This window comes from Thunnus thynnus, chromosome 23 (genome assembly GCF_963924715.1).
Source record: "Thunnus thynnus chromosome 23, fThuThy2.1, whole genome shotgun sequence".
NCBI classification, from domain to species: Eukaryota; Metazoa; Chordata; class Actinopteri; order Scombriformes; family Scombridae; genus Thunnus; species Thunnus thynnus.
The window spans coordinates 5,216,905-5,239,821 of NC_089539.1; the positions used below are offsets into that span (position 1 = coordinate 5,216,905).

Here is a 22,917-nt window from a genome sequence, read left to right on the forward strand (position 1 = left end):
AAGGACTGTCTATGTTTGGCTATTTATATGTGAAAAGAAGACAAGTGCGAACATTTTGCAACTAGAAATGGAAGGTACAATAGTGTCTTTGTGCTTCATAAGAGTATTTTCTAGCTTGTTGACAGGAACGTCTCATGGCTTGAAACATATCATTCCTCTTTTTTTCCCACAAGCAATAGCTCTCGGGAATGGAACAAAGAGTGCAGAAGGTCAACAACCATGCTGTCTTAGTGCTACTTGAGCAAGAGTCAAATGTATACATGCATTTTTGTTCGAGAACACTTCAGTAGGTTGAATGATTGTTGCAGTGAAAGCATACTATCTATGTTTCTTTCTTGTATCTTTACATCCAGCTGATTGCATCCAATGCCAGAGCTACACAATATTAGTGAATAATATTCTGAATTTGCTTAAGTTCCAATAATAAAACACAGTGATATACAGCCAGAAATGATGCCATGTAATTGTTTTTTGTTGCCTTATCAGTGCTGCCTTCTGTTTAATACAGATCCAGTTTCAGTGATCCCATCGGACCATCTGCGCCCACTTGACAGACGCATCTCCATGTCAACTTCAGCAGGAAAACAACTCAAGGGCAATTCACCCACTATAGCAAGCCACAAGAGGATACATGAGTCATAATCTCCTTCCCTCAATTTCAATTTATAGGGAGGAAACTGAAGATCATAATAGAATTAAGTTAATTAAAATATATATATAATTAAAATATATACATATATATATATTATTTAAGAGAGGCAAAGCACCGTCAAACCTGAAACTGAATCAAATCTATTGATAAAAGCCCAAGTTAAAGAATGAACTTATTATTTACAATCAAGCAGTCTGACTAAATTAATGTGGTCTGTGATGAAGTGTTCCGTTTCAATTTGAGACACCTTATTGGTGTCACTCCTATGCCCTGTTAAAACCTATGTTCAGAGACCTGAACACACACACACACACATACACATGTGACAGAGTTATTTCATTATGGTAGAAGGAGCTAGACAGATAAGGCTTGAGGCAGCTTATTAACTCATTACAGCTGAAGTTGAGCTTTAGATGGAAAAACAAAATCACTCAAATTTAATTTGTCTATGTGTCTAAAATAAGGAAGGAAACATTATGTACAAAAGTGGTCATTGCTATCCAAAAATTTGAAAATCATGTGCAGTCAGTGTTTCCAAGTGTCAGTTTTATCAACATGTACCTTATTTTGGAAGCACACACTTAAACTGAAGTTTCTTTCATTACTAGAAAACACTTCTAAAATGGTCCAGCAGGTTATAAGGTAACGTTCATGAGTAATGTTAATCCTAATTAGCCCACATGAACCATTTTTGGATTATGCAATATGTCAACTTCAATACTTAGACTTAGAAGCGGGCTTTGTACCACAGTAAGATTTTGATAAGCCCTCTTCCTCCTAAGGACAATGGCAGACGAGGGAGGCAAATCGTCGTGTGAAACCACCAGAGGATTTAAGGTACAGAGGGTTTTAGTGGTGTGCATTTCACAGAAAAGTGTGTGAGCGGGTTGTGATTTTCAAAAAGGCAGGCATAGTACATTGTTTTTCACAAAATTATGGATTTTTCTTCACACCATTTTCAGAGCTGACGCTGTTTGACTTACTGTAAGAGGCTGATATGACTGTGAATATCTTTTAGCTGTTGAATGTGTCCAGTGAAGTCTGCTCTAGTATATTAATATGTATTTACACAGTATTTATCAAAGCAGTGTTACTAGAAGCATTCTGTGTTTTATACTGATATTAAAATTAAACATTTTTCAGACCCACAAGAGCAAAGATCAGCTGGCAAGATTTTTTTTGGTTTTGTTTTTTGATCCTATGTCAAAGATCATGGTGACACTGTTGACAGATGCCGCAGGCGCCGGCTAAAGTCAGAGTCCAGTCTACCAAACCCAGACTTTTCACATCTGCTTTATTTTGTGGCCTGGTAGAGACAAGAGGTGGACGTGTGCTAATGAGCTAATCTAAAATCAGTATCTTCTGATACAGTATTATCAGATCATTAAGGTATTTTGGCAGCCAACTACTTGTAATTTTAGTAACTTCGGAATTCAAGACTGATCTTTGATCTACAGTAAAATTTTACATTTTTTTCGGCATTTATCTGACATTGCTATCTGCAATTACTCCCCATAAATGAGGTGACCCATAGTAGCAGATATACACAGTTGTTTTATGCCCAAATTTAATATACTACAACCATCATTTGCAGCCAAAATCCCAACCACTCTACTTCAGTTTTTATGTAATTTGTTTCCTCATTCCATATATAACTTTCTTATTTGTATCTGAAATGTCTTAACTTCACATAGGTCTTTTAGTCTGCACTGCACAATATACATTGTACATATTTTCATGACATTCTGTGTGGAAATGTGCTAAATCTAACCCTGTATGAGAATTAATGTCAGGGAGTACATGTGAGTGTGTCTGTGTGTATGGCTGAAGTAGTAGGCGGATCACGCCCCACTGCAGGCTGACTAGGGCTTTTTCCTTTGAAAAAAAAAAATGGAGCTGCAGTGATCTCACTCTGCATCAAAGATCATAGACAGAAAGAGAGGCATAACAGTAAAGACAGAGAAAAGAGAAAGAGAGAGAGAGGAAGAGCTGTATGCTGCTACATTCAGTGTCTTTCCACATTAATGTTCTGCCTCACAAAATGAATAGAGTCTGAGTCACCAAACACCTACATCCCACCAACTGCAGACGCAAAGACAGAGGTAAGAGAAAAATCATGATAAACACACTTCACTCCTAATCAAACCGTCTGTTTTTTATTTAATTGAACAATTTTCATGATTGACTGTGTCCTCTATCAAGTCAATAAAATTCTTATAACTTTGTAATGTCACAAAATAAACAGACTGATCTATTGTGAGGCAGTTGCTGTAAGCAGCTAGCAAGGCTGGCCAGTGTATATTGTCATTGGAGGCTGATATAGGTTTGCTTCAGCTTGAAACGCTGCTTGTGTTATTGATTAATAATTTACTGCTCTATTCCTGTGGAGGTGCTGCTGGTACTTTGAGTCCTTACACAACACACATCAAACCAGTCCAGTTTATTTCATGCTTATACTGGTGCAAAACCAGATTGATTAAAAGAAAGAAACAGTGCAGGTGGGTAGAATGCTACACCTCTACTCTTCTTTAAAAACACGCCAAAAATCAATGTACAGAACCTTAAATGAAGCTGTGTTTTATAGGAAATCTAAAGGCTGCCATGGCAACAGGTGACTTAAGAAGAACAAATGGTGGGAAAAGCTGTCAGCCCTGTTACTCTTCAGAATGCACCAATTTTAGGGAGCAAATTGCCTGTGTGTCTACTAGTGTGGGAAACTTGCCATGGCAACAGCGTCTCTACTATTTTGGTTCTAGATTTATGAAAAATGAAAGATGGCAGACCCACTGAAGGGAGAAGGAGTACAGTAATATCTGTACAAAACTGTTAGTTTTAGTGAGAGTACAGTCAGTTGTCAGGATGACATTTATCCAAGGATATATTAGATTTAGTTAACTTACAAACTAAAATGTAACAACTACAAGCTATATACATTCTTGGACATGTGTCTACTGAGCAGGACATATCCTATAAGCACAATTCATCCTTGTTGTTGCTCAGAATGAATGTTGGGTAAGTACACAGTGCTCCAAACCATCAAATGAAAATCCTGTCATATTTACCTATGCGCTGCTACATATTTTGGGCTGATGTAAAATGGTGGAAAGGAATCATTTTCGCATACAAAATATCTGACTGCAACATCTGAAGGGAGCTTGGATAGTTGGGATTCAAGTCAGCATGGCAACATGGGATCACAGGGAGTGGAGAGGTATCCTTTTGGCATTTACAGAAAAGAAACAGCTTGCTGTAATGCTACAAGGTCGAATTTGACAGACTACATTTTGGACAGTAAACTTGTCACATTTTAGGGATAGTGTAGAAATTAGGTGAAAGAATGAAGTAGTTTTCCTTATTGTATCATGCATAAAACTATGTCCAGCCTGCATGGATGTACAAGACACCACAAATTCATAAAAGTCAGATCCAGAATGCTGCATATTTTTCCAAACTTTTGAGACAAAGAAAATTTAAAACACATCAAAATCAGTATTGCACTTTGATTAAGTTTGGGGACTTGTGAGAAACAGGTTACAAAGAGAACAGACACTTTAATACCCCTTTAGATCTCTTTTCCAATTCACAGCACTTCTCTTCTTTATTACTGTAGAGCACCATTTCCTCTTGGGAATCAAAAACCCTTCTTGTCTAAGACAATCTTTATGGTCCAAGACTCCACTGAATGTTCCAACATGCAGTACGCCAAGTCATGCTGACCTCAGGATGAGCCACGATTTCATCTAATCATTGACCACAAGGATACAGCCTTTTCCACTCTCTTATAGCTGCATAAAGGACCTAATTGCAACCTCCAAATCCATTTTCCTTGCAGTTAGTCCCTAGCTACGGAATAAACAACAGTAAACAACACAGCTAAAAGAGACCAGTCTACATAAAAGGGTACATCCACTAGCTTAATGGGAGATAATGGGCAGCAATTTCACAAATGACATTTTATTAATTTTTTTTATTAATCTGGGATCAAGCTTCTTTGTGTTCAAGGGTTCCTGTCCTCATTTCAGGCCTTCAAAGCTGTTTATTATGCTGCCTGTCAGAGGATTGCACATAACAACAAGGGAGAATATTTTTGACCAGTTACACATGTCAGTCTATAGGTTAATTTGCATACACACTCCTTTAATGGCTGGGCAATTACATGTTCACAACATCAGATATTCTTTTTGAATGGATAAAGTACCAGTGTAAAACTGACTTCTACACAGCGTGTTACATTATGGGTTGTTTGTAGCATTAATGTTGCTAGGCTAGCAAGGGTCTTAAAGTCTGTTCATGGTGAGTGTATTACAGGCAGTCAGCCCTAAAAATGTTTCAATAGTCCAGTTTAACCTGCTGAAGGCTCTTGTAATGTGTTTTCTGCCACAGAGGAAATAAATTCATGACAAGTGAAAATGAGTCCAAAGCGTCTTCTGACGTCTCTACTGCAGAAACAGAATATGTCAAGCTGCCAAGTACTACTGTCAAGACAAGACAAGATGATATGGAGCTCAAAAAGACAAACAGGCAGTCGTATAAATGCTAACTGCTGGAGAAAATCATTTTTGACTGCTTCCAAGAGCCTGGCAGGAGAGTGTGTGAGTATGTAACTATACTATGATGTAAGTTGCATTCAAAAAGTAACATTTTTCCAAAAACATCTGTTGGAGAAGGAGGGGGGGGGGGGGGTTATGCCATCATGAGCTGCTGTGACTAAATACACTAAAAAACACAATGAGGAGAAAAAGTATGAGCTTAAAGTCAAGCTTGCCGATTCCTGGACGACTCTCATGAACGAAAGCTACATCACAACTATTCTTAAGAATTAATCTGTTAGTTACCGCTTAATGGGTAGCAAGCAAAATGAACTGAAACTGACATCCCCAATAACAAATGATATGAAGTGGCCCAATCCCCATTAAAAGGGTTGTACTTTTATTCTGTCTGCACACAGTCAGCCTGATGAGACTAAAGACCATCATCTCTTGGAAAAAGGGTGATATTTCAAACAGGATGTGTCTGGATGAGAGCGGGGGCATTAGGCTGGTTGTATTACGGTGGCCTCTGTTTTGTGTTGGTGTTCTATTTATAGTCCATTGGGGTCGAGTTCATGTGCACTGTCAGTTACTGGCCTCTTCCTTGGTCCGTAGTAAAGACTGCAGGCAATGACCTATTGTCTTGTCTTCTGATATTTTAGATGGAAGTTTAGGAGGGTCAAACTGCTATGTATTCTATGAAAAGGGTACCAGAAAAAATGAACTGTCACATTTATTGAACTTTTGACCATCAAAGCACTTTAAGTGGAATTTATATTAAATGGCTTTGAAATGAACCCCGATGTAAAGAGTCTGTAGTCTTAAAAAACTGTCAAGTGAGATAGTTTATAGTCAGTTTATCTTAAAAATGTTTTTAGGGTGCAACTAACATTATCTTTATTACAGAGTTCGATTTGCCAATTATTTTACCAATTATTTTCTCCATTCTTTAACCATTAGGTATATAAAACGTCAGAAAATAGAGAAAAACGCCCATCACAATTACCTGGTGCTAATGGTGACATCTTCAAATGAGCTGGTTTCACGTTCTCAAATGTGATGATTTAATACTTTTCTTTATCTAACATAATGGTAAAACTGAGCATCTGAGTTTTGTACTGTTAACTGGACAAAACAAGATGCTTGAAGACGTCACCTTGGACTGTGGGGATGTATAGCAAATATTTTTCACTATTTTTTCACTATTTGACAAAATAATTGGTAGTTACAGTCCAACTTCAAATAGCTTTTTTTTGTCTTACATATAGTTAAAACCCAAATATTATTTATTATAGTATTTATTATAAAGGTATGACAAAGTAAAGCAGCATATTACCATGGTTGAGAAGTTGGAACCATCAAATATTATTTTTGTTTGATTGCTTGCTTGATCACTGATGAAATTGTCAGTTAATTCTATTTTAGCCCTAAAGGGTTTTGTAGAAAAATATAAGTATATTTTTATTTTGGTACTGAAACTAAGGCATCATGCTGCAGCTGTAAGCACATTTTTAAAAAGATAACCAGCACAAGTCACAACAGAAAATAAAATGTTTAGAGACTGTCAGTGGACTGGCGAACATAACTAAAAAGAAGAGCCTTTGACAGCACCACACACATTGCCAGCATACAAATAAAAAGGACTCAAGCATCGGTGAGCAATTTTCCATGAGACACAGTCTCAAAGACTACAAATCCTGAATATGTTAAAGCTACACAAGAGTAGGCACAATCATGTCAGCAGACTCCACTGTGGAGCCTATGTGGGAGTAAAAAGCAGAGATAGACGTAGAAAGAGAAGGTAAAAAAAAATCCCAAAAACAAAGTGAGTAAGTGTAACCCGTCTGCATCAGCTGTCTCCTGCAGTGTCTCTTAAAGCCGGTGCCTGTTAGCAGAGAGTCTAAAATAATGATGAATGGAGCTAAGGCTGGGAGCTGAGAGAGAAAAACACCATGACTCAGACAACGTCTCACAGCTCGAATTATTTGTACTGCTGAAGGACGTGCTGGTTTAAAGGGGAAAGAAATGGGCAGGGCTTGTGGCCAAAAGGTCACCAGCCCAAATCCCTGGACACGGAAAGGTCTGAGCAAAGAAAGACGATGACGAACGTACTCCCCCAACCTCAACAACTGCTGCTGAAATGTCCTTGAGCAAGGCACCGAACTAACAGAGCTACTCAGTGGAAAAAGAGCAAAGAACTGGGGTTGTACTGAGTGTGAGCATTTATGCACAGTCAGCCATTCCTGGATTAATAAAAGTTAAAAACCAGTCATCAGTCAGCAAAGGTGGAACAGAGAACATCCATTCTTTCAAAGCTTCAGTGGCTGCCAGCTGTCTGTCTCCAGGTCTGTGTCCTTTTGGGCAGGACAAACAAAGGGGAAGAACACAGGGGCAGTGATTTTACGAATGAACACTAAACTGATTTAATCCTAAATGTTCTGTGGGATTAGGTGTACTTCTAGAGGATTATCACTGCACTCTCATAGAGGTATCACTCGAACCTGAGTAAAATAAGCCAGTTGAGCTAAGGCCTGAGCTCTGCTTCATTCATCAAACAGGTTGCACCAGCCTGTTTAAACTACAACAGCCCATCAATGGTTATCTGTTTTGTTCTGCAATTGTGGAGAGAGAGGACAGAGAGTTCTTGAGTTAAGAAGATATAACCATCTCACAGCTATGACCAAGTAAAATTCTTAAAGAAAAAAAAGGCAGACATTGTGTGTTTGCTGTCTGATTCAAAGCATTTCAAACTCAACCGATATTAGGATGAATGGAGCCGCTGCTGGGTGCTGACTAAGAAAAATATTCAGTTGCTTGACCAGAACTGAAATTGAAATTCATGTTTGCTAAGAAATCAGTTTATATAAGGGTGTTTTCCAACCTCTGTTGTTTAGTCCGGTTTTCTCTGCTTGGTACGATTCATTTGGGCAGACCTTAACACAGTAATTGTACTCTGGTTCAGACCAAAACAACCGCACATAGACCCTTTAGATGAAGTGTTCTTGTTCTGGTCCCAAATGAATTATGGAATGGTTCCAACCTTGATCTCAGCCAACTACAAGATGCATTCTGCAAGTCTGAACTAAACAGCTCCTGTAGCCAGGTGCACTTTGCATTCTGAAATACAGATGAGCAAATCAACAGTTGCTGGCAGCTAGCTGGAAAATGAATCAAAGTCCAACCTGAACTAGCAACAAAATACATTAGATTCTTGATATTTGGGCAGATAGTAGCCTCTTCAGGACCTTCTTCTTGTATTTACGTTCTTGCTCCTGCCCCAGACACTCATCTGATCAATGAGAGGAGTGAATGTTCTCACATGGATTTTAAAGAGGCATTTTGGTTCACTCTGTGTGAAAAGAAATGAACCAAGGGGAAAATTCAACAAGTTCACCAACTGATCCACTGATTCAGTCCAGAGAAAATCGACTATTGGCTTGAAAATGCCCAAATAATAGCCAGGCACCCTCTTTTCAGTAATATGTGACAAACACAGCACTGAGTGTGCGGGAGCTGCTGATGATTCAGCAGGTGTTGATATAACGTGAACAAAAAGTAAAGTCTAGTCACTGATAACATTAACAAGCTAGGCTAACAAGTTTCCACTTTCTAAGTGGAAAACAAACTGAACAGCATGGCATGTCCTCTTTGTGTTGAATGTTGTAAAACATTTTATAGATAATGCTATGTGGGCTTGTTGAAAAAGACGGAAGAATGTCTTGCATCAGCGTTCACAGGATATGATTATGACATTCTTCAGTCAGTAGCACCATCATAGAAGTTGACAGCGCATATCCATGCAACAGCAGTTCTCATATGTCAGTCAACTGCTGTCATGGGAGAAGCCCACCCAGAGGATTAAACACTTAGATGCTGTTTCCATGATCAAAATCTTAACAGAGCTCTAAAAAATCCTACAAAGACATATTAATCTGCAGTTACTACATTTGTGTATATCATGAATTACACTGTAATTCTAAATTTAAAATATATACAGTAAGAAAAAGTAGCCCCTCTACTGAGGTACTGCATTCAATTGTGCAGATTTTTAGGTTCCCGTGCCAACATGAACAATCGTTTTTTGTTGCAGAAACTTAAGAGCAGTGAAGTAAGATAGTCATACTGGCAAACTCCATTCTCTGAAAACCAAGACTGAGCAGACCCACATCAGTCCAAACCAGCAGACACTGATCACATAACTGTCAATGTTCAGTTTAAAGGAGTGATATAATGGAAGGCACTGACAGTCAACAGGTCATCTGAAACGAAACTTGGCCACAGTAGAGATTTATTTGTGATCCACTTCACGTCAGTCTGAACACTTGAAATGAGTAACAGAAGTCATTTTTCTCACTACTACTACTACTACAGCAGAGACACTAGTCAATCACAAGGTAAAACTACAGGATCTACTAATAATCCAGCAACAATTTCAGCTCCAACAAAGAGTCTCCACATCATCATACACCCACCTGGCAGCGAGATGGGTGACAGCTCATTATAGCCCCCGAAGGAGGCATTACGGATGAGTTTGCGTCCGTCCGGGTGTGGAGGTCGAAGCGACGCTGTCCCGCCGCACGTGGAGAAACGGCGGCGACTCAGCAGGCCCTCCTCTTTCATCATGGGGCCGGTGGTTTGGAAGGAGGGGTCGGGGGGTGGTAAAGAAACTCAAGGGTGGAGGGTCGAGGGAGGGGGGGTCAGGAAACAGTTCGATCCGTCCCACGCAGCTAGTGAGCCAAGCGAATACACCAACACACACACAGAGCAGAGTAGCTCAAACACCAGGCATTGAACCAGTGCAGTATGCTGCTTTCCTCTACGCTTCCACCAGTCGACTGCTCCCTTTCTCCCTCACACACCCTCTCTCTCTCTCTCTCTCTCTGTGAGTGTGTATGAAAGCAGCAGCCTGTAAGTACTTAATAACGAATAAGCCGAGCCCCTCCTACCTCTCTCTCCTCCGGATGGGTAGGAGAGCTGCATCTTAGCTTGAAAATAGCTCTAATGTTCCACATCTCATCTTTCTCTTCTCTGCTCAACCAATCTCTCGCTGCATTTTTAATTCATCATTTTACATTAAAAAAGGGACACTTCACCACTTTTCAACCTGATTTCAATAGGTTAGTCATAGAGGTGGCAGCTCTATGACGTCCACAGCACTTGATAATACTTTGTAAATATTGCTCCAGCTGAATTTAGTTGCATGTATGACATTAGTGCTTTATGGAAAAACCACAGGGAGAATTTAGCTATGATAAGTGTTATCTTCTTTTCTCTGATGGTTGCACACCACAGCTCAATCTGCCGTGAGAGTTCAAAAGTTGGACAAAAACAAATTCCAAATTTTCACATATAGAGGATGTCCTCCACATATTTTAGCATGTTTCAGAGTCAAAACAGATTTGTATAAGCTACAGATTGCAGATAACAAACTGCAACAAGCAGATGCAGAGGCTCAAGCTGCTGTCGATAAAGCTGCTTTCAAAGTTTGTGATCGTTAAGTGGACGGCCAAACCGGCAGCATTGGTGCTGCTAAGCAAGCATAACAGTAAAGCCAATGGGAGTGAAGATGCCTAGTCACCATGCTGAATAATTTCTCTACTAATTTTTCTACTTTGCTGGATGCTGCACGGTTTGAAAAATAAAAATTTACAAAAGGAACTGCTTTAGTTTCAGTAACTTTAACACTTGCGGAATCCCATAGTCACGATTTAATAGCATTGCATCTGAATCCAGTATTAAATTTACTTTCCAAATTCAAATCCTTATGAATCTCTTATTGAATCTATTGAAGTTTCCCTTTCAACAAGTAACAAACCCTAAGATACAAAATACTGTAGAATAATATTTAAGAGCTAAAAGATTTGCATTCAAATACTCAATAGAGCTAAAACACTTAGTTGATTCACAAGAGAAAATTAACATTGGCACCCTTTAGCAACATTTTTGATAAACGATCAATCGTTTAAGTTGTTTATTCGGGGAAAAATGCCAAATATTTGCTGAGTCCAGCTTGTCAAATGTGAGGATTTACTGCTTTTCTATCATTTTAAATCTTTGAGTTATGGACTGTTGGATGGACAAAAGAAGGGCTCTAAGAACTTTTTTTTTTTTTTTTTTACTTCTACTGGACTGAAGGATAATTAATTAACTGAAAACGTACCTTATTTGATAATGAAAACTACTTCAATTAAATATTTGCCATTGAGCCACAGTAAATGAATACATGAATATTTTGTACCATGAGGCCAATGAGAGATTATTTTTACACTGTTTTTGGAACCAGATATAAAGTGGAACCAGCTAACAGATACTCTATGTGTTCAGCATTATAATTCCTGATAACGTGACAGCTAATGTACAGCAGGTACACACAGATAGTGTCCCACTGTTGTTTCTTTATAGAGGCACAGGCAATGCACCTGTGTTTGCAAATTTATCAGACAAGCAGCAGCAATGCTTGCTTTCTGGATAAGAAGTTAAGCATACAGTCAGACAAACAGTCAGTGTTTACCACCGTCTGACTCACATGCAATACATTCAAGTACTGCACGTGTAGGCTCTTTGTACAGAGGAACAGATTGCTTTGTCATAATGAATGACTCTTAAGAGGTTGTAGTGTTATTGGCCTACATAAACTACCAGTAGTTATTGTAATGAATATCCACAATAATAGCAGTGAAATGTCCCTTAAAGACAACTTAATGTACATCTTCTCCCTGTTTTAACCACTCTTGTCCCTTGTCTTCAATACATTTGTAACTGTGACTGCTATGTAGACCTAATTCATCAGTGTACACACACATATACACTAGAGCACATACAATCACCAAAGACGAGCTTTACAGAGGGCAGAAGGAAGATCTTTATCACACCAGTGTTTAGATGATCCTACTATATTCCGGAAAATATAAACAAAATATAACAACTGCACAATGCAGTGTTTTTTTCTTCTGACAATATTTGTTTAAATGAACAAAATCATGAAATATAAATTAGCAGTTGCATCCTTCATGTATCAATTTTTTTGTTTAAAAAAGCAATAAATCCATGTTCATATAAGCATATTTCCTATTTACTGCATTCAGCTTTTACAGCTGGAGCTTAAGAATTATGATTTACATAAAATATCAGATGAATAAGGCATTGAAACGTGTGCTTCTCCTGAACACAGTTAAAACCAAATGCTGTTGGCAGACATTAGTGACACGGTTTCCTACAAACATTATATGAACAGTGAATACGCAGCGAGATTTTGTGATCAAATGTGGCTCAGATCAGGCAAAAAGCTGATTGCTGTTTAAATTCATTAGAGAAAATGAGTTTCTTCACGCTGTTAAATATCCATGCTACGCTGTTTTTTGGTTTGTCCGGATTTATCCAAATAAAAACTTGTTTAGTTTCTGTGCTGAGGGCTGTGAAAGATAATAAATAAAAGTCATCAGGGGGGGTTCACACCAAGTGACAAGATAGTGAGCCTTGAAAAAGGATTGTGCAAGGGCACCCATGGTTACTGTATCTGTGCAGGGATGAATAGGCTTGGCATTGGGTTTTATCTTTAAAACCCAATCTGTGAGGCACATTGTCTGCTGCTGATCCTTCCACGGTCCACTGGCATCTTCATCTGTCTTCCTGCTGACCTGCCCTTTTTACTCTTTCAATTCAGCCCCTCCAAATATTCCGCTAACTGATGAATCTACAACAGATAAATCTGCAATCCAATGTGCTTTAATTAACACAGGTAATTAGGATGTTCTGTCTGTATCATTCAGATCCCAGACCTAATTAACCTGCTTGCAGAGGAAAAGTCGATTTCTGCTAGTCCAATGGCATTTGAGAGGTGCTTGAGAAACATTTGCTAAGTATAGTCACCATCTGGGTCATTTTTCAAGTTATTTCTAGTAAATTTAGGACTAACTCCCATTAATAAAGTACTGACTGTGAGAAATATGCACTTAAAAGATTTTCAGATGTGACCAGATGCAAATAAAACATTTTAATCACTCACAAACAGCCAAGAGATTTATCTCTCCTTCTCTAAAAGCATTCCTGTCACAGAGACGTGCAGCACCATCAGTTACGCCTACAGATGCCAGCATTGTTGGGAGTATCAGGCTGGATGATGTTACTCGTGCACTGCGTCTGCCTCCTTCAATACTCCGTGTCTCATGTTTATCAGGTGGGTTGGTGTCAGGTATAGAGTGTGCTGCTAATCCAAACAGGCCAGTACAGGGGTGAGTCAACCCAGTGAGAATCTATTGCTGCCCTGTGGAGCAGTAACCCAACACAGATATTGATTCTCACTGGAGGGGCCAGAGTTATTGCTAGATTTGTGTTCCTAGAGGTAGACTACATCTACCCATCTTTACTTTATACTTACTCAGTATCCAATCTCAGAAACTGTATTGTATGTATTGGTTTTTTGTTTGTATTGTATAAGTTCACTCTGAAATATGGATTCTCTGCAGAAAAATCAGCTGCGGTATGTGATGGTTGAAGAAACAACAAAGTTCTGTGAGATGATACTCTGGTTATTCTTGTGTGCTTTACAGGGTAAGTCTGGTGAAACTATGTTTTTCTTATTGTCAACTAATTCCATATATTGACCAAAACCAACAATGAATTGATTTAATTAACAAGAATTGTCTGTGTAGCTAATGCCTGATTTAGCTTATTCCTCTGTGCTATAGAGCTCTGTTGTTGTCCTTATATTATTAAAAACATGTCAATGAGCGACACGTTTGCACTGACATGTTCCTTCATTCCTTCATAAATATGGGCACTGTAGTTTATTTTGCCTCAACATAGCCAACACAGACCATACTGGTGCCATAACACTCAGTAGAGCACCAACTCTGCGGCTGAAAATTGTCCCCCAACATGCACAATTTCCTCCAGTTTGAGTAACATTTTCAAACAGCTTCAGTGTCAAGCTGTTTTGGGAAATTACTGAACCTTTTTTAAAAATGACACTATACATGTGTGACTGGTATGTAAAGATTTACATTAGGCTGAGTGGCTGGGTGCTGGGTGTAAGTCAGGAACTTTTGTAGGATGTATCATCTTATAGTTGGTCTTGATCTTTAGTATCAAAAAGATACTTTTTCATCTTGACAGCACTGATGGGAACATAAAAGTCACCACTTGAGAATTATAATCTTGCTTCATAGTTATCATGAGATTTATAATGAATAAAATATTGTTTAAAGAACACTGAAGTTCAAAGAAACTTCCTTGAGGGTCACATGTCAGGCAAAAAAATCTCAAACTGACACACAAGCCCACGAGCTAAAATTCATCTGATACCATGCGGTGCGAGTAATACATACACTGCAGACTGTAGGTCACATGCAGACAAACATCTCTAGTCTTACATAAAGGCTACAAGGAGACCCTGTAAGCCTGGGATTAGCTTTCTAACAAAGAGGCTTTTTGAACGCTGTCCTACAGGCATCTTCTGCTGTATTCCTCTCTTTCTCTGACTGGAAGAACAGTCAGGCACTTTGAAGAAGCGCTTCTGTCCGCATGACACTTTGGCCAGTAAAAGCCATTTTACATTGGTGTGATATTCCTTCTATCCTCATAAAAGCCCCCTCACACACACAAAACGCACACTGAGGAAAGCAGCAATGAAGAAAGTCACCAAGTCAGATATCGTCAAAGGGTTGATTTCATGTGAGTAGGTACAACTAAGACAAATGAGATGTCAAGCTGTTGCTCTAGCCGAAACACTAAGCGCTACCTTGTCATTGGTATTACTTCATACTGTACCTTGATTTACTTCAGGCTAAAATTTAAGGAAAAGTGCCCCAAGGTCAAGTGCTATCAGCGGTCTAATCTTCTGAATCATGCTCACACCACTCCTGCTTTAGATCTTGACTGCGTCAGTCCTTTGGCCATCCGAGCAGACTCCAGGCCCTGAGGCCAGGATATTCTCCATCATGTCGTCCCGTCTGAGGTTACTTCCACAGGCCCTTGGTCATCTATAGTACATATCTACACTGTCAAGCCTTGTCCCTCTTAGCAATCAGGCCTCCCAGGGCTCAGTCACTCATTGGATGGGAGCATAAGCGGAAGAAGGAACGCTGGATTGCAAGTGGCTGAGGGTGCAGATAAGACCGGCCCCCTCCCATGTTGTTAACCCCGTCTGACAGGGCATAATCCCTGAAGCTGAGCTTAAATCCATGCTGACCCTACCTGCTCTCCCGCTCTTACACTCCTTGCTTGCTTGCTTGCCATCTCTCTCTTCAATTCAACTCACTTCCCCTCTGTATGTTTTCTTCATTTCCACATCTGCCCTCCATTTCTTTATTTCTACTGTCTGTCTCAGCTCTCTCTCATCTTATCCTCATAACACCATGACCTCGCCATGTTTCATTCTCGTTCTCCGTCTCTGTCTGACTCTCTAGCACAGGTAGACTCTCTGTTTACCTGGAGAGAGGACAGCAAGTCAGTGAAAAGCGGTTAAAGCGAGAGCAGCTTCAAAGACAACTTAAGAAGCCTTGTCAAACAACCTCCTGGGTTTATTTTTGTTCTCAGTGAGTCATAAAGAAAATAAGTCTCGCTTGGAGACCATAGACACCCTGGTTTGTCTGTGCGTATGTGATGATACAACAAAACTCAGATTCAACTAAATAATCCATAAACAAGGACTACATTATGAATGGAGTCTGAATCATGAATTAATGATACACAACATTTTACTATAAATAAACAATTTTGCCACTACTGCAACTTCAACAAAAAATCTCAAAAAGCAAAACAAAAAGCAACACCTCAAGAATGATTATTTTACGAGCAGCTGCAAGCCGGAAAACCAAAACAATGAGCTGGGGCTAAAGGGCTAAATCTCTCTGAAGGGCTGAGGGGGAACTGCAGTCCATAGTAAATATAGATAGCAGCCTTCCATTTGTTTGCATTGGGAATATGTACATGGAAAACCCCCATATAAGTGTGTAAGTAACAAAAATAAACTGCTATGCTCAAGTAAGAGCTAACTGTGATTTAAGACCAGTGGGGAGAACATAGTCTTCACTATTTGTTTTATGCAGCCCATTTATCTTTACAGTAACATTTATAGACTGATACTAATGATGCTTTTAAATGGGTAGAGGGGAAGTTTGATCACTGACCAGCACCCATGTAAAAAAGGGTTATAGATCAATGGCATCTTAGAGTTATTGCTTGTCTGTGTGAATGAAACAAAGTGATAAGTCAGAGGTGAGGCCCTTCACTCCAAACATAATTATGTTTCAACAGAACTTGTGAGAGTCATCCCCTAGACATCATGTCCACTGAGCAACATCAAGTTACTAAAATGAGTTGTGAAAAAAAGATAGCTAACCATCTTCACACCTAAGCTGTGAATTTTCACACCACTCCAGTCATCACCATGTGACTGTGTACATCTCAGAGAGATACAGCAGAAGCCCACATTAAACATTTCACTCATTTATGACTATAACAGTCAGTAAAAGGGACAATAATCACAGGTTTTTTTTAAAACATTGGTCAAGAAAAACAAATCAAAGCATACACAGGCATCACTTTGACGCAAGACCAAGGGCTAGCTGAAGTAAATTGTGTTGCCATGGATACCCATTTTGGGCTCTGGGGAGTCGTGGATCACACAATGCGTTAATGCTCTCTTATTGACCCTTGTTTCACAGATGCAGTTATGCTAAAAGAGTGAGGTTGCTGGACAGATGACAGACATTTATACTTGTATTATCATGTTGTATAGAATATTCCGCAGGATGGATGCAGAAAAACTGCTCAAAGGGGGTCTTTAGCTATGATGTACAATGCCTCAAGATGGGTTTTATTTTTGATAAACAGACATAACTACACATTCAGGCAGCAGTCTGGTCCACTTATTTGTCCTGAGACCTGAGGCAGTGAAGCCGATCAAGCTTTATTGAAGCTATCACAAGTGATTGTAGATGAAGTGAGTTTGCATGAGTGCACACACACACACACACGTATCACATTTACAAAATGTGTGCAAAAACTTGAATGAACCTTATCAGGATCAGTTTATTATGTGTGCTATACAGTATGTCGTGTGTAAGCCAATGACGGTGGATAGTTCTCTATGATGCTTACACCCTCTTGTGGCAGAAGCAGGCTTACACCCCTATAAAACAAATATAAACACACTGAACTGAACTGTTGAACATGTATTAACACAAATAGATTCAACTTTTCTTGGGGCAATAAAGCATGGATTATCACATCTACCAGAAACATAAGCTGCAATCACATCTAAAATCTTACATTGAAGCATTTGAATCATCCAAAGATAACTAGTTAATGTATTTAATATCCAGTCAAGGCTGCAACATTCTCACAATTAATCAAAGAACAGAAGACATGCCCTCGGTCTTCCTTCCCAGCTTTAAATCAATCCTTAACCTGTCTTGATTGGACAGACTATGCAAGTAATGTAAAGAATCATTATGAGATGTTCAATATCTCAAGTAGTATAATAGCAGCCAGCAGTGAGAAATATTCTGTTCATTATTTATTTTCAATATGTACATACTGTACTTTGTAGGTAACTAATAAACCACAATTCAGATGTTTTCTTATCTCAAATTTAATCTACCTGATCAAAAAGTAAAACTCCCCACTCTCACCATGCTGTGATAAAACAAGACCTAACTGCGTGAATTGTTGAAAAAGACAGATGTTGAGGACATGCACATCAAAATCTTTCTCTGACAAGCAGTTCACTAACAACACCAGAGAATCCACAAGAGGGCACTGCAACACAAGAGCAGGGTACAGCAGTGTGAGGGGTGATGTAAGACCCTGATCAAATCTACCCTTGAGCTTAGTTCTCCACAGATACACATCCTCTGTTTGATGTGCTGGAGACCTCCAGCATTATGACAATTAGTAATCCATAATAAGGGTCAATAATACAAAATAGGATTTCCAACCCTACAGCCGGACTCTGACGGTCTTTAGCAGTGACAGGGTAAAGGGCTTTTATAGAGCACCATCAGTGGAATGATGCCCCTGTTAATATTTACATATAAAAGTGAAAATAAACTGTGGTATCTGGTTTTATGATGTATCACAAAGTACACCTGCTGGTTTACAAGCTACTTTGAATTTTATATTTTCCTTCTCTAATAACTGGAATACATCATTTTTACCTGATTTTTATTTTTTGTCCCTTTAAAAATAAATGACAGAAACAGCACAATAAGGGAAAATATAAATGTGATCATCCTACAGGATCCTGGCTGTAACAATGTATCAGGAAGTAAAGACAGTGTATGAGTCACTGTTTCTCCACCAGAAGTGTCTGGGAAAGGTAAAGACTACAGCGTAACACCGACAGTCCGATGTCACCAGCTGTCTCCGAGAGTTATCGTAAACCTTCTAATGCATAAACAAAAGGCATGTAGCTGGTGCTATCATCCTGTACATTAAGTGAGGAGGGGGCTTGCTCATTCCCAGTCAGATATAAAACTGCTGCATGGATCCAGTCTGTGACCTTTCTGTTATGAGACAGCTGTTCTGATCGTTCAGCAACCAATTAATATTCATGTGTTTCCCCCAGTGCAACGTCTGCACAAGAACTGGAATCCTGCCTTCAACCTCATCACATAGAACTACAATTACTAGAAAATGTGAAGTGTGAAGGGTTCATAAAAATCTGAAATCATCAGAATTCATTGACAAATTGAACCCAATATCAATCTGCCATGTATGCAATTTCTAGAAAAAAAGGGATTATATCTCTGGATGACTTTTAATGTGAAACATTGGCAGGAAGTGTTTAGTTTCGCTGAGAGAAAGAACAGCAAAGTAGAGATTATAATTATAATTATATTAATTATAATAAGTAGTACTAAGTATGGTGTAACTAAGTTTTATTTCTGATGTAAAAGATGCTGTGCAAATGTACATTATGCTGTATTTTACTGTGACAACGAGAAAACATGGAGTGAGTTTGCATAATCTGCAAACTAAAGCTAATTAAAAGGGCAAATGGAAGCATTCGTCATTATGAAATATGATTAATTGTACTTATAAAACATTAAAATGAGAAATGCAGGGCTGTCTCCAGTAATGGCCTGTCTGAAATAAAGACCTGGCTCTCACTGCAATCGAGGTAAATAAAATCCCCAGCCACTATTTGTGAATTTGTATGGTTTTGTAACAATACATCATTCTCCAATCTAAATATTTAATCTCCAACTTCCACAATTGAGAAATATGGAATATACAAGACTCTGAATGTGGTGAGTGAATGTCATAAAACACTGAGTTTCATGAGTAGTTAATCATATGAGGTTTAAGTCCTGTTTTTTTCATCTGTGAGTAATTCAAGGCTATACAAACAAAGCTGAACAATAAGTTTAACTCAGAAATTGTAAAGCTTTTGCACTTGCTGTAAACTGTGGTTTGCGAAAGGAGTCTCGATCTTACCGTGGGTGTAGCTGACCCCTGGGCTGAGGGTAGAGGGGGTGGCTACGTGCTCCCTGTTGGGCGTTAGGAGGCCTGCCTCCTTCTCCCTCTCTTTGTCTCGCTCCTTCACCTGGCGCTGGCTCATCCTGCCTGGGGTCAGAAGGACGGTGTCATCCCCGCACACTACAGCAGCTACAAACACAGAGAGACACGGAGAAAAAATTACACGGGAGGTGAGAGATGAAAATGACATGAGAGAGATCAGACATGTTGTCAGAGAGCATCTACAGACAGCCCTCTTGTGGAGCATCTGCTAGGTGCAGCCCTTCTGTTTCATAACACATTTTGATATCTTATATAACATTCGTTTTTATCGACGTGTTGCGATTGGAAAAAGAAGTGCTGATAACCTCAATATGTGCACTTGTTCTCCTTATCACTCCACCTTGTTTACCTGGTGCTTATTGCTTAGCAATGGGAGCTCATTTTGGCTGACTGAGAGCTAAAATAACTGTTTGAATTTTAAACATTTATCTTTGTTTAAAGAGATACTCTTTGATTTTGTTAAAGTGCCTGACAGCCCCACATATACAGTAAAAGTCAGTTACATATGACCACAGTGAGCTGAGATGAGATTTTGCTTAAAAGCCACAATAGGGCCTCTATTGATTTTTTTATTGTTTTTTTCTCCACACCTATTGACTTTTTTTTCCTAGGGAGCAAACAGTATACGTTTGGAGTCCCTCTTAGGGAAAGGAATGAACTAACATCATCGATGCATTCCTCAAATGTTGTATGCTGTCCTGAACATTTCTGTCACTATATTGTCTTAGCAGCTTTTCTTCATTAATATAATTGTGTACAATAATGCAGTTGTTTATTGTTGAGGTACTCTTTAAACCAGAGGAAAGACACCTTCTACATAAACTTGTCTACTGTTGTATAGAAAAATTGACCAATTTCGCCAAGATATGAGTACAGATATCATATCACATTAGTGGTATACTTGACATTACTCAGTATCATTCAAACATAATCATGACATTCAAAAGTGGCATTACAACAGCTGCATAATTGTTATGGTAATAATGACAAACCGCTGGTAAGTCTGCTGGTGATAGCTCTGCACTGTAACAGCTTCAGCTAATGTTAGCTTCACAGGCTGGGAGGACGAGATGTTTCACAACCCCAAATCCTAAAGATGTCTATTCAGAATTTTTAATGTGTTAAACTAAATGATGATATGATGAGTTTAAACGCTTAAGCAGGAGACACATCTGTCAACCACCTGTCTGTCAGTTACACTTGGAAACTACCAACCTACATGTTTCCTGTCGGAAATTGACGTGGGCAACCACCTTCATCATTTACATAGATGAAGTATCACCACTCTATTAGCCGTAACAAAATATAGCTTACTCCCTATTCAAACTTCAGAAGAGATACAGAGTGGTGTTTCTCCTTCCATAAAACCATTGTTTTGCCACCAGCATGCAGAAAGCATATCAAGCAGACAAAAATGTAACGCTTTTACTGTTGCTTGCTGTAGCTTGTTAAAGGACCAGTATGTGGCATCTAGCAGAATGGACTTGGCAGCAATGGAATATCATATTCATAAGTATGTTTTAATTAGTGTATAATCACTGAAAATAAGAATCGTTGTGTTTTCGTTATCTTAGAATGAGCCCTTTATATCTACATGGGGAGCGGGTCCTCTTCCACCGAGGCCGCCATGTTGCACCGCCATGTTTCTACAGTAGCCCAGAATGGACAAACCAAACACTGGCTCTAGAGAGTAGTCTAGTTTCACAGCCACTGTAGTTTCTCCTAAATGCTTGGGAGGGGAGGGTGAGTGAAGGGGTATTCAGTTGGTTTCAATCTGCAACCTCACCACCAGATGCTACTAAATCTTACACACTGGTCCTTTAAGACACTATTTATTATGCAAGTCATGATGTGAATTCCAGCTCCTGCGATTTTAAATTTTCAAATCACGATTTTAATATAAAAACAATTAACTAACAAAATAAGTGAATGTTTTTAAACCCTCTGTTGTTGCAATGCATCCTTAGGGCACAGACAACATATGAATGAAGGTTATGCACACAGGTGCACAAAAACATTGCACAGTGTGTGTGCAGCTAGTGAGTCATTGTGGACATGCGGCTGCATACATGTAAAGTATTTGTGCTGTCGTGTGTGTATGTGTACACCACATATACGTGCTGACACTCTTTCCACACAGACACCACTAATTTATAACAGAGTTTAAAGGCTCTACTAAAGTGAAAAACCAGGTGGCAAAACCACATAAGAGAAGCTAAAATGCATTTTTTTAAAGATACGGTTTATTTGGTTATTTTTGAGCATTTTTGTCTTTAATGGACAGCTGATGGTGGAGACAGGAAATAAGGGGAGAGAGAGAGGCATGACGTGCAACAAGGTTCCACAGCTGGAGTCGAACCAGGGACGTTGCAGTTATGTGGCATGCACTGTAACCATCTGGCTACCATACCTTGCGAGGCAGCTGGATTCGTGAGATCACAAGATCAGGCAAGAATCCACTTTGTCAAATTTTAAGTTATGCGCTTGTGTCTGATCCGACGGTGGTTCGGACCAATCAGTGTCCTATGAAGATTCCCGTGTGATCGCGCGAATCCAGCTGCTTCTCAAGGTAAGACGCTGATAGATGATTCATCCGATCACCTGCCAAGTATTTTTTGACAGTGCCCTTTTCCCAAACAGTTTCCAAGGACGACTTCTCAGATGGTTCTGTCTGTCAAACCATCTGGCGCGTCAGGTTATCGGCTACCAGGGCGCATGCATGCAATGCATTTTTAAGGAGGCAGTGATGTTACAGACAGTGAGCCTAAACAACTCAAAACACCTGCAAGTACAGAGAAAGCCCAGAGCAAAGAAACTGTATGCAAATCCAGCTCCATGACAGAGTGCAGCTAATGGTTTATTAATGAGGGTGAACCTCTGCTGGAGAAATCAAGGTGCTGGCAGGGCAATTAAAATAACTTAAGTTTGTGTAGTTAGCAGTCTGAGAACACTTTACATACATTATACCATGGCAAAATGAAAAGTTAACACATAAAAGAACATATGTCATATAACTACATCACTATGTCCCATCTACCCATAAATACCAGCCCTGGCCCTTCCCCTGCCTGTGTTAACTGCCCTTAGCCCTTCCTCTAAAAGGTCACTGGCTTACCGGAGGTGGCATGATGCTCTCTCAACTCTGCATGGTGCTAACAGGGGGAGAAGAATGGAGATGGAAAAAGTACAAGAGGAAGAAAAAAAAGTAAT

The 22,917-nt window shown here is 39.3% G+C and overlaps 1 protein-coding gene across 6 annotated transcripts in view; it reads right to left on the minus strand.

Annotated features, from left to right (window-relative positions):
• osbpl8 (oxysterol binding protein-like 8) overlaps window positions 1–22,917 on the minus strand; it is a 99,306-nt gene that overhangs the window by 22,807 nt on the left and 53,582 nt on the right. For 4 of the 6 annotated variants that reach the window (XM_067581056.1, XM_067581053.1, XM_067581055.1 and 1 more), the window contains 2 exons: window positions 22,823–22,859; window positions 19,624–19,794 (listed from right to left, as the gene is read on the minus strand). In XM_067581056.1, coding sequence (XP_067437157.1) covers window positions 19,624–19,794; window positions 22,823–22,859 — 208 coding nt within the window. The remainder of the gene's footprint in view (window positions 1–19,623; window positions 19,795–22,822; window positions 22,860–22,917) is intronic. The other 2 variants (XM_067581057.1, XM_067581059.1) reach the window with 1 other exon arrangement.